We start from the raw sequence: 12,780 nt of genomic DNA on the forward strand, positions 1-12,780 counted from the left end.
AGCTGAAATCCACCACCACAATATCACACTGTTAAGTTATCACGACAAATGTAACTGGCATTGGACACCAGCTGGAGGTCCCTGTAAACTTGCAGTTTGTTTGATTCTATCAAACGTTCGCAGCTGGTATTAACCTTCATACATTACGAGTATATCCCCCCCATCAACACTTTTGTCGAGTAGGCTGTCGTAATATTTCAACCTAAAGCCATTAGTCATTATAAGATTTACGGAATAGCCTGTACTGTCATTACTCTGTTTGTAATGAGATTTTACGACAGAGAATAAAATTTCAATAGAAACATAGTTATAAATAAACAAATAATTATGTGGAAAGAGTCAGTTCTGAAAAAATCGTGGTCGCTCAGTTTGTGGGCGTCGGCTTATAAACATGTGAGTGAAGCTAGTGCATTAGTTTATCCGGCTGCTATTAGTGCATGAATGACATATGGCATTTATCTAACAAAAATTGGAAAAAATTCTATAGTCGCTTCCGGTCGCGTCGTTTTTCTCAGTGGTTTTAGATCGATTATGTTCAGTCCCGTCGCTGTTGTTGTCTCCCGTCTGAAGATACTTAAGCAGTCTACAGATAAACCAAATGTAATATGCATTTATTATTCTCACCTGTAGCTACTATGCACAGGCTACAGAATATTTGGTGAAATTCCCCTGGGAATTTATACGCGCGAGATCGAGAAAAATATGGCAGGAAAAACACTGTAAGGTACCTTCAAACGAGCCACAACAGCCTTCTAAATTATTACCGACTTCCCATTAACGATTGGTTTCATGTCATTCAATGCCATGTGATCTCCGAGGTTGAAGAGCGTTCTTCCGTAACCAAAGAATCACAATATACTCGGTGCATCCGTCAAGGATGTTCAATACAAAATCGCTGTTTGTTCTGTAATCCTGGGGTCCCGGGTTCGATTCCCGGCGGTGCCCGAATTTATAACTTGTGTTGGGCAAGGCCGTGGTCTAGGCAACACGGAGTTTTCCTCCGTGGCATCCCAACAATTACTCCATTCACACTCACACAGAAGAAGGCAATGGCAAACCACTTCTGGATCATCTGCCAAGAACGTATATGAACAGGTCCCAGTCCGAGAAAAGGATGGAAGGATCCTGTTCATATGGACCTGTCGTCAGACAGAACACTAAATAAAATAAATGGGTGTTAGAATCTTCACTGCGGTATGAAGAGTTGAGGATGATGAAGCAAACGCAAGCCAACCGAGCCCTCCCAAAATACAATATAATATCAACGTAGAATGAAGCTACGAAAATCTGCGGAAAATGCAGAATATGGGCTTATAAATTCGATCCAGGGACCGTATCTCCCAAATACAGACGAGACGCTCCTCGCTTCTGGGTCAATGTGCGTCTAGAACACAAAACGAGCCCGACTGTAGCGTGAAGACCCGCGATGTCACAGAGTTTTCCAGAGTCCATACCGAGTCCTCGTCGTACGAAGGGCAGTCCGTGCGAACGCCGTTGTTGCTTGAAGACGTGTTACGCGGGCGGCGACACGCACACGCAGAGCGAGAGAAAGGCTGCAGACGCCTATAATAAACCGAGACACTCGCCACGGGCGGCACTCGTGGTGGCAACAGCAAGTTAACATTTCGGCGAGCGCTCTGCTCCTGACATTCAGTTCAAGTTCCTGGTGAATATCTGGTGTCCGTGGCACGTGCCCGAGTGAAGTGTTTTACAGACAACGCGCTTCTAATGCGAACGGTGGTGTTTTGTGTGACTGTGAATCATTGTTTTTCTCTGAAGAAATAACATCAATCACTGAAAACAAAGGACTCGGAATATCTGGATCTAACAAGGACGCAGTCGGTGGGGATTGAAAAATATCACACGACGTGATTTTAAAAGTCTTCCAGTATTGTTGCGGTAGAGAAATAAAGCAAGGTGGGTGATATTGGCGAGAAGGGAGGATAATATTAAAACGGATCTTAAATAAATATGATGTAGACAGAATCCATCTGGCTTAGGATAGGACGTAATGCTGTAAAGAACCATCAGATTCCGTAAAATGCGGGAAGTTTGTGATGAACTGAGCGACTGTCAGTTTCTGGATAATGAATCTGGTTAATAAAAACTGTTATCACATACGGTTTTCTTAATGTCCTCACGTCTCTCATAATATTCTCATTGTCATTACTGAACATTGATTAGATTTCGTGACTGGCATAAATATATAAACAGTTTTGAAAGTAGGCGTTTTTACATTTAGGTTAAACATATTATTCATTGTATGAATACGAAGAAATTAACAAAAGCGCTCGGATATTTATTATGACTGATCATAAAAAGAAATACATTTTTTGAAGTGAACTAGTTCCGTTAAAAAAAATTTAATTCGTAGAAATTACTTCAAAATAAAAACTATGTAAGTGCAAGAACTGCGGTATTTTGTGCTGTGATGTCGTGTGGTACTATAAGTGACCACCAACATTTCGGCCGGAAGTAGAACCTCCATCTTTATTTCCTCCGAAATTATAGCAACCACATACAAGGCCACAAGGCGAATAAGGACTAGGAATATAGAAATGAGAAAGTTCCTCGCTACGTGGACTACATTCTTACATATATAAATATAGCAACATTCCTCTGCCCCTGCACAAAGGTCACTTACTAAAGTCACTTAGCAGGGCACGGAAACAGAAATTGCCTCATTCATGTACTTTCAGTTTTCCAGCGTAATTTCACTTTTAACTTTGTGAGTGGAGACCGCCACCACGAAGGAGGAACACTATCTATCTGAGCTGCATATAAAATACTGTCTCCTACACGGAGCTTTCGCGAGTAGAGCTGGTGATTGATGCTAACATGCCAACTGTCTTCACGAGATAAAAAGCGTATATGTCCAAAGACGGATGTAAGTTTCTTGGCCTGAACTCTAAAACATAGTCTAATGGAGTTTATTAATTGTCGTAAATAAACTCTCTGAAGTTGAGAACTTACACTATATCCTGCCTGGAATCAGACAGATCGGAAATAGGTCGCAGGTGGTGTTCGTCTGTGCAGACAGGTTATCTTGGTAGCCAAATGAATGACAAGAGGGAAGTAGGGTCTGGTAGAAACGTTTACTCATAGCATTGCGTGCGGTGGGTGACACACGTCAGCAGATTTATTAAAGTAATTCACAGTAAGTGAGGAGAGGGAAATCAATAACAACGATGTCGCCTACCGATGTTTTCTTAACGGTCAGTAGAACGCCTTTTCTCAGCGTCTCAAGGAATCGGATCTCCGGAGCTCCCATGATACTTTTTATAAATAATTCTACGTATTATTTTCCGGGTGTGTCGACATTGACGAACCAATGATAAATTCAGTGATTCGTCACATGTGTTGCCCTCATTCTTGGTCTATTAATTTGCCCGAAAATAACAGCGAAACATATTCCCGGCTTATTGGGTACAACGGTAGCAACTTGCTTTAGATGGAATCCACACTTTTCATCTGGACGAACTGCATAAAATCACGTAGACGCCACATTCCGCTTGTAACGGTCATCAGGTATTCAGAACATAAATCGATTACGCGAGAAACTTGAAAAGGGCGTGTGATGTGTTATGAAAGTTTCTAGCCAGCAGTTCAAAATCTATTAGCTCGTTAAATGGGACAGGCACACACTACACTCGTTCACGACTAACAACTTTCAACCTTTTGTCTGCAACAGCCATCTGTGGTTAGGTTAGGATAAGAACCGGTTAGATTGCCAAATTCTAGTGCACGAAAAAAATACGAATGGGCAACGTGCCTTAATGAGACAACAGTTCGTACGATTCATGGAAGAATAATAAATCGCTTTATAATAAAGAGCTGTGAGAAGCGAAGGGACGTGTTCAGTTCTGTGCTTGTGATAGGCCCACAAAACTGAATCTGCAATACTGTTATTATGAACTGAACGAGTGAAACTGACACCAAAAGTAAAATAATTATTATTGATAGACATGTCTAAAAATTAAAGTATACAAAACAATAATCTTACCTGTTGTTTTGTATGGGTGTGAAACATGGTCACTCACTCAGAGGGAGGAACACAGATTGCAGGTGTTTGAGAATCTGTTGTTGAGGAGGATATTTGGGCCTAAGAGGGAAGACGATGGGGCGTGGAGAAAACTTCATAATGATGAGCTTAAAAATCTGTACTCCTCCCCCAGTATTGTCAGGGCGATTAAGTTGAGAAGAATGAGATGGGCTGGGCATGTAGCGCGCATGGATGGTACAAGAGGTGTGTACCGGGTATTGGTTGGGAAGCCTGAGGGGAAGAGACCTCTGGGGAGACCTAGACGTAGATGGGAGGATAATCTCAGGTGGGATCTATGGGAGATAGGAGTTGAAGGAGACTGGATTTTGTTGGCCCAGGACAGGGTCCGGTGGAGGGCTTTGGTTAATTCGGTGATGAACCTTCGGGTTCGGTAAGCCATCTAGTTAGTTAGTTAGATAAACATGTAGAATATTGGAAATGTTCAGAAATAAATCTGAAATATTTCTAGACTACAAGATACGTTGATTTTTGACTTACGCCAGCAATTTTCGAATTCGACCTACATTCACCAAAATTTTACCAGCAAAATTTAGCATATGATGTCACTGCAATATTATTCTGACTTGAAACGAATTTCTTTAGTAAAGCGAAAGGAAAGTGCTCTAAATTGAATTAAACGGATATTGCTAGCGTAGATACACTACAGCTGCAAGCAGAATACTTGTTTCGGACAAAACTAACAGGAAATCAGAATTAAAAAGTGAAATCTGATAATATCCCGCGGCTGAATAACCTCCACACCCTATGGTATGACACATAACAGGTCAATAATTCTACTGCTAGTCTACACACCTACATTTGACCAGGGAAGTATTATAGAAGATCTTGCAAATGCGTACTGGAAAACCGCTTCACGTTTTTTTTTTTACGATGGCGCCACACCTATAACGGATGTTCGACGCTATACGGTCAGAGCTACTGAAAAAGCATCGTTAAATCAACTTTAAATAAATACAAATAATGGTCGTGGCTATGGAATTCATGGCATTAAACAACAAAATTTTACGGAAAAATAAAAATTCCTACCATCGCATTTTGATTCTGATTCGGTAACTAGGTTTCTGATCAAGCGCTGTCTTCCTTATGAAGTCTGCCAAGAAATTACACTGCTCACATTATTATCAAGTCTAAAGTTTTAGAGGACAGATCACGAAATAAACGGTAATATGAAATTTACGAGTTTAATCTACTTTTAATTTAACCAAGAATGCAATTTCGATTTACTCTATTATGTGGATTTGTAGACATAATAAAGAGAGTTAAGTGCACGCTAGTGAGAAAGTTTGTCTAGAACTAAATACAGATAACACGAAGAAAATATTTATGTATCGTCAAAAGAACCGAAGACAAAATCATAACACAAAGATGGCTAAGAAACCCTTTTAAAACATATCAAAATTAACTGGGAACGACGATAAAGAATGGAAATTGCATTTAAGAAGACATTACGACAGATTAATCTTAGGAAATTCTTGCTACCTTGCTGTTCAGAATAATTTGTTAATCCATTTGCTGTCTAAACGTAATGATTAAAAGCTAAAAACTATAATCGAACCTGTTCTTAAACATCTGTGCAAAGGCTGGTGTCTCACATTAAGGGAAGGACACAGATTGAGAGAATTTGAGGACCGGGTGCTGGGGAGAATATTTGGGCTCACAAGGGACACTCTGACGCAGAAAACTGAATAGTGAGAAGTTCTGTAATGTGTATTCTAAGCCAGAATTTGTTGTAATAATGAAATAAATTAATATGAGATATGTGGGCTTACTGAGGAGATGAGAAATGCCTTCAAAATTTCGTATGAAAGCAGGAAGGGAAGAAGCCACTCAGAAGACTTAGGCGCAAAAGGAGTGATAATATTAAAATTTATCTTAAAGAAGTAGGGTGGAAGTGTATGAAATAGATTCCTCTGACCCAGGAAAGGGACTCCGGGCTCCCTAAAAGACAAAACATCTCTATTAGTTTCTCATAAGGACACTGTTCCATGCAGTTATTTAGCTACTCGATTCGATACAATCTCTATGAACAACTAAAATGAAATTTTTATTGGTGTAGAAGCTGACTCGCAAGACCGAACGCTTTCTGTGGCAGGATGACGGCTACTTTGGTTCTGGCGTTGGTGTCACTGCTGGCTGGCTCCGCGGCTTCCAAACAGAACTTCCAGACACTTTACGAATGGACGTTTCTTAGCTACGACCTGCCGGATGACAACTATATACCGCAGAACAACCTGTTCACCGGGCTGGAAGTGACCTCGGACCGCATCTTCCTGGCACTGCCGAATCTCCGAAGTGGAGTACCTGCCACTTTGACTTGGCTACCTCGGCCCGATCATCCGATTGCTTCCTACGTTGGAAAGTCGCCCCCACTACAGGTTCTGAAGCACACAATGTTCTCGCAAAGTAACAAACACTGCAATAGCTGCTAATACTAAAGCCATTCATTGAATAAAATCCGGAGCCACTTCAACCATCTCCCGTTCTCACACGCCTTCCTCAAATCCATCTGAATGTTAACCTCTCCTTACAAGTCTTCAAAGTAAATCCGGGACCTTTGTATATATATAGCAAGACCAAACATTTTGGGATAATGGACCTCGCTGGGATGGCCTTCACTCATCAGCTGTCCACGACTGTTCTGTCAATACATTCGCATTTATTTTTCATACCTGAAAATATACATCAGTATTAAGCAACTGAGAACTGATATTTAGCAGGCAGCGTCTCGACATTTTCCTGACCACACAGCTATCGCATTCGGTCTGAAAGTTGTCTTCAAATCGGTCCTCAGTCGAGGATTCACCTCCGATCCTGGAAATAAGCTGATCACTCGTCTGTTTACAGCCGTACCCGGGCTGGGAGTGGCAGGGGACTGCCGGGAACTGCACCGGTCTGGTATCGGTGTACCGCGCGCGTGTGGACCGTTGCAACAGACTGTGGGTGCTGGACAGTGGCGTCATTACTACCCTGGACGACTACTCGCCGGTCTGTCCCCCGAAGATCTTCGTGTTCGATCTCAAAACTGACTCGCTCGTCCACAACATCGTATTGCCCAGACAGGTAATCACTTGCCAACATTATAATGCGCGTACGATCTACCTCTGGGAGCCTAATGAACTTTTAGTTTCAGTACTACGTGTTTGAAGAGTTAAATAAATAAGCTTCACATTGTGTAATTTTTCATCCTTAATGTTATTTAAATTAACCAAACAAATAGAAGAACAGGATTTGAGGTTTTCACGGCGTTCAATCCAATCTTGTGGGTTGTAGCGCCGTGTAGTCTGGCAGAGATTTACCGACGTTTAAGAGATCCTTGCTGCCTGAATCATCGCATGAGGATGACCACAACCCAGAAGACAGCCATCTTCATGAACAGAAGAAGTTCATAAAGAAATACACATATTATCAGATAGAAACTGTGAAAAGCGAGACGAGCTGGTAGAAAAACAACTGAAAAAGAACTTCAACTGCAAGTATACCACATGTTTAACAGATGCATAAAAATGTATCGAATACATTATTTATCTCAGGTACTGAGGCCCAACTCGCTGTTGACGAATCTGGTGATCGACTACGAGGTTGCTGGGACGGCGGGAGGGTTTGGCAGTTTTTACGGATTCCAGCAACAGACCTGTGACGACGTTTTCCTATACATTACTGACACCGCTGGCGCGGCCATTATTGTGTACGACGTGAGAAGGGCCGCTTCCTGGAGGGTTTTCGACCCGAGCATGTTGCCTCACCCCGACCACAGCACGTACAACGTAAGTAAGAATTTCGCGAGAGCTGGAGTTTGACGTATCGTCATCAAGGACTAGGCGACTGAACGAAACTTGTAATAATCTTTCCAGTCCCCCCCCCCCCCCCATGGTTATGGATAAGTTTTTATGATGAATCTGACATTTATATTAACAACAATGATTGAAAACTGTGCAAGTAAATTATATGCAAAACGTCAAAGTTGTCCCTGTACTTCAGCACCACGTTACGAGAACCCATTTCTTAACCTGGACAGTAGATGAAGGTAAGTAATTAGGTTCATACCCAGGAAGCTTTTCCTCGGGCACTGGGTGAGCTCCATAGCGGATGTGTGACGTCAACAAATAATCCCTGCTTTTTTCGGGAATCAGAAAGCAGTCTTCTAGCTTTAGACAGTCAGTTACCTCTTCGAAGCTGAAACTCGGAAAAATAATTTGATAATTTAGTCTATACCGTAAAGAAAACGTCACACTTCACCATTACAAATATCAGCCAGTTAATGCTGTCTGAGGAAATAATCTCTGTTTGCAATGAGAATCATACAAAACCCATAAATACAAAAGGAAGAGTTACTTCAACGTGACAGTTGATCTCACCGAGTTAATATGCAATAAAATACAGCTTTTGTACTTTTTTTTCAATCTCTGAAGCTGAATAATAAGAATTAGAAAACCAACCAGCAATTATCACAGCATAAACACCAAATCTAGGACTGTGTTTGTCACAGATCGCCGGGGAGTCGTTTACCCTCCCGGACGCAGTAGTAGGCATCGCTTTATCGCCTGAGACCAACATATTCGGAGCGCAATTGCACGGAGACCAGCGAGTGCTGTATTACCACCCGTTCGCGGCGCTGCGCCTCTTCGCCATCCCCACGTCTGTACTGCAGACTCCGCCACAATCAGAAGCCGACCTGCAGGTGAAACTCGTCTTCGAGAAATCATCACAATCCGCTTCTCTGGCTTCCGACCCCATGTGAGTACAGGTCAAAATCATTTCTTCCGATCGTCATTCACCGCCCACTGTTCGGTTAAGAACAATTCTTCCTCATTAGATTCTGATCGTTATTAAGCCGGATAACATTTCTCATATGTTGTCATAAGACAGCTGCAGTTTGTAGCAAAACACTGTGGAATTCAAAGGCACCGGAGAATGTACGACTCGGCTAAGCTGATTACATGTAACGCCTGCACACTAACGATTAGACTACCTGACCAACAAACGTGCCGGAGAAGTTGCCGCACTATCACGGCGCTAAGAGTAACTCCTGTAAATTTTAAGTCAGGGTTTAAATCTAAGACAGGAAGAAATAAACAGATTACGACACACGAATAATCAAAACTTTTTCATTAACTTAACACAAAAGTAACATTAAGGGATGTACTGATTTTAGAATGAAAGAGTACAAATATGTGTTGCTTTCCACAGTGACGGGACCTTGTACTTCAACCCAGTGTCGGAACTGGCCATCGTGTCTCTGCGACCTGGCACTCCGTATGCACAGATTGTGGTAAAAGACTCTGAGGCACTGCAGTTCTCATCAGACATCCGGGTTACGCCCAATGACAACTACAACATCTGGTTCATCTCCTCCAAGTTCCAGAAGTACTTCCGCCAGACATACGATCCGAACACCATCAACTTTCGGATTATGAGGATCCCTCGTCATCTTCCTTCGCCCAACAAATCTTTTGCCTTCTTCTAGCCAGCCATTGATTGTCGCACTGAATAACCAGGACACAGTATCTCGGGCTGCAAGAAATTTCTCTGAGTCAAGAGAGTAAACCTGTATCAAGAATGGGCTACCTCATATATAACAAGTACCAAATTTTGGTAAAATAAATTTGAAGACAATACGGACTATGTGAACGCTCCCAAATTTCACTTTGCCTGCAAGTCAGACTCCGGCACTCAAAACGATTTTTGAGAACATACTCTTAGCATCGATACACAGCTTATCCTAATATTCTGTGTCAGCTGACAAATCCAGTAAAAGTTGAACAAAGTTGTTTATACATATATACACACAAGCAAAAAGTAGTGTAATTATATGTACATCCTACATGTCAAGGAGAATGGTAATTTAAAAGTATTCATGTCTACCATAACATGTTTAACTTAGCCTGTTATTTTTGTAATTAAATGTCTTTGCACAACTTGCATTATCCTCTTTTGTACAAACTATTTGCAGGGAATGAAATGTACAAACTGTAGGTTTATGATACAGTCAGCTGTATTAACGAGACTGTTTAAAACGTGTTTTGTAAAAACCTTTCTGTAATGACTGATATATCAGAGTGGTGGCTAAATTCAACATCCAAAGCCTGAGGCGTCCTGATCCTCTAAAGTTATGAATAAAACTATTGAAATGTTTTATAGTTCTCGCCGATGTCTGTTCATTTGCCCTACTATTCTTTTAAAAACCAAGCGCGTTACTCTAATAACAGCGAAAAATACTCTTTCAAATATTCTTGATTACTTCTCATAGAAAAGGAAAGTGACTTGACAAAATGACCTCTAGCTCACTGGTTTACTTCGTATCAGAAACAATTCTGAATATACTTTTTTAGGCAACAGGCAGTACCGCTTCGACACATGGAAGGTCCGCCTGAAAGACTTCCGCATACATAGGACAGCACAACACAAACACAGACACAGCGACCTGTCCCGCGCAGTCACTGTTATATTCTTAACCTAAATCTATTAATTAAGAGTCGGATTATTAATGATATTCTAAATAATTACTAGAACGGTGTAGTTTTAATGTGTATATATATATATATATATATATATATATATATATATATATATACACACACACACACAAAATTTCACTGTTACAATACAGCACGAACAATATGCAGATACACGAATACAAAGCGCCTAAACAAATGCAACCCAACTAACTGATCTGTGTGATGTTATGCGGAACAGAAAGGCGTACTTGACGTTTTTGTTACCGTCAGCTTAAAGACGAAACATACGTCGAAGCATACGAAGAGCACGACATTGATGAAAAGTTTATAAAGTAGTAAATAGAGCAAAGTCCTTGAGAAACGAACAGTCAAGACATTCGCCGCATTTAATGAAACCTGAAGATTAATTACCTTGTTCACAAAAACCTGCCACCGGTCCCAATCCATAGTCAGATTAATCCAATCCACATCCTCAATTCCTGTTTTCCTAAGAGATATTTTAATATTATCCTCCAATCTACACTTACTTCTTCCAAGTGGTCTCTTCCCTTCATTGTTTCCAACAAAAATGTTGTACTCGTGTAAAGAGTACGCTGAAATTCGAAGGGGGATGTCCCCTATCGCACCTAAATTCCTCAGCATTTTTCTTCCTTTACATTATCCCGTTCATACCTTTGTATTTTTCCCTCCATTTTTCATATTCCTTTCATATCCCTCTGACCTCTTCACCCTTCATTGCTTCTATAAGTCATCCCTTTTCATTCTCGTTAAGTATTTGTTGAATGTCAGTGTCAAGGTCACAAAATAAATCTGTCTGTAAACTACATTTGGAGGCCTCGTACTGAATGTTTTGCTATCCAGTGCCATTACTGAGAACAGTTCCAACAAAAACCGAGTCGCGTTATTTTCCGAAACGTTCTCCCAGGAGATCCGCGCCCATTTCCCATGTGAGTGCCAACACCGACTGAAAACGTCAAAGCGTATTTACGTAATAGACTGTCTGTATTCCATAGAACTGTGTCGTTCCCATCTGTTGACAAGGGAAGTTCAATGCGTAGGCATGAGCGATTGATTAGTCATGGGAATCTTTACTCGAAGTTCATTTCGTTACACTGAAAACTAAATATGATGTATAGTTCGCGTTTTGTGTGTATCGAGAAGCGAGCAAATTTCCCTATAGATTTAATGTCAATGCGGTTACGTTTCTGAGTGTAAATATTTTCAATTACAAACTTGATAACCGTGGCCTCTGGAGGTTATTAAATAATGAAGCAACATTCTAAAAATATAAAAGTGATGTAAATAATATGTAACAATTCTGAATCTAAACTTATTTACTCAGCTCAGATGACCACTACCGACAATGATTATCATTGTATGTACAATCACCATGTTACTAGCAAAATAGCACTGTTTAGTAACTAAGTAGGACGTAATAAATTCCTTGGTCCAGGTAAGAAAGGTAAACATCTGAAGTGTGTGTATGATCTGAAGCTTTCGCGGCGACTAAGTATAATGAATTATTCTCGGGCTACCAGCCAGTTAACTCCCGAACTCCAATACGCTGAGGACGAGGACAAAGATGGTTCTTGAAACGTTGGTGTTTTCTTCAATAAACAACCTTTCGCGGCTGATAGCCCGAGAAGAATTCATTGTGTCTGAAATGTAGTTGCAACAGAAGCATCTGCAAAAAACGATGGTCGGTTAGAATGAGAGATCAGATTTCTCAGGCATGAACCAGGAAGAGGTCAGATTTCCTGAATTGTGGTTACCAAACAACCTGTAAACGCGGATGTTAGTGGATGAAGGATCAGCTGGCTGAATGACAGAACGATGAAATGCAAAGCGATCGACGATGGAAAAGCATCTGTCAAGTTTCGATCCGAGGGCCGTCGGGATTCTTGTTTCGAGTTTTATGTTTGTACATGCGAGTTCTTCTCTGGACTGGTAATGTAGAGCGTTCCTGAACTACCAACGACAACTCTTACCGGGTTTCTGCTGAAAAACCATTTTGTCAGGCTCAACAACAAACACAAGACAATAGGAAGAATACGAGGTGCGATCGGAAAGTTTCAAGACTGCGCCTATAAAAACCCGTACACTTATCTCAGGTATTAAATTCATCCATCACCCTCGAAGTAGTTCCCCTGGGAGTGAACACAACGATCCCAGCGCCGCTGCCAAGCCTGGAAGCATCCCTGGAAATCTTTCTTTGTCAGCCTGTCAAGCACCATCTGCGATTCTGCCTGAATCTCTTCTATC

At 41.2% G+C, this 12,780-nt stretch overlaps 2 protein-coding genes across 3 annotated transcripts in view; one reads left to right on the top strand and one right to left on the bottom strand.

Annotated features, from left to right (window-relative positions):
• The window catches only part of LOC110837606 (uncharacterized), a 94,577-nt gene that overhangs the window by 6,341 nt on the left and 75,456 nt on the right, over window positions 1-12,780 (bottom strand). The window lies entirely within an intron of this gene.
• yellow-e (L-dopachrome tautomerase yellow-e) lies at window positions 1,583-10,203 on the top strand. 2 transcript variants are annotated; one of them, XM_022059021.2, is made up of 6 exons: window positions 1,583-1,917; window positions 6,120-6,438; window positions 6,908-7,123; window positions 7,594-7,827; window positions 8,550-8,797; window positions 9,251-10,203. In XM_022059021.2, exons 2-6 carry the CDS (start codon window positions 6,157-6,159, stop codon window positions 9,525-9,527), a joined length of 1,257 nt encoding a protein of 418 aa, XP_021914713.1. In that variant the 5' UTR covers window positions 1,583-1,917; window positions 6,120-6,156; the 3' UTR covers window positions 9,528-10,203. The 2 variants fall into 2 exon arrangements, with proteins under 2 accessions (XP_021914713.1, XP_021914705.1); XM_022059013.2 differs by having other exon boundaries at window positions 6,156-6,438.

The sequence above is a fragment of the Zootermopsis nevadensis genome, unplaced genomic scaffold (genome assembly GCF_977971745.1).
Source record: "Zootermopsis nevadensis isolate Lab colony 2312 unplaced genomic scaffold, Znev_1.0 Znev_ptg000003l, whole genome shotgun sequence".
In the NCBI taxonomy this organism is placed as follows: domain Eukaryota; kingdom Metazoa; phylum Arthropoda; class Insecta; order Blattodea; family Termopsidae; genus Zootermopsis; species Zootermopsis nevadensis.

Excerpts from the sequence above, each read along its gene's own strand:
- yellow-e (XM_022059021.2), top strand. The coding sequence starts at position 6,157 with ATGACGGCTACTTTGGTTCTGGCGTTGGTGTCACTGCTGGCTGGCTCC. Across the intron at positions 7,124-7,593 it reads ACATCGTATTGCCCAGACAG|GTACTGAGGCCCAACTCGCT; the intron begins GTAATCACTTGC and ends TATTTATCTCAG. Across the intron at positions 8,798-9,250 it reads TCTCTGGCTTCCGACCCCAT|TGACGGGACCTTGTACTTCA; the intron begins GTGAGTACAGGT and ends TGCTTTCCACAG.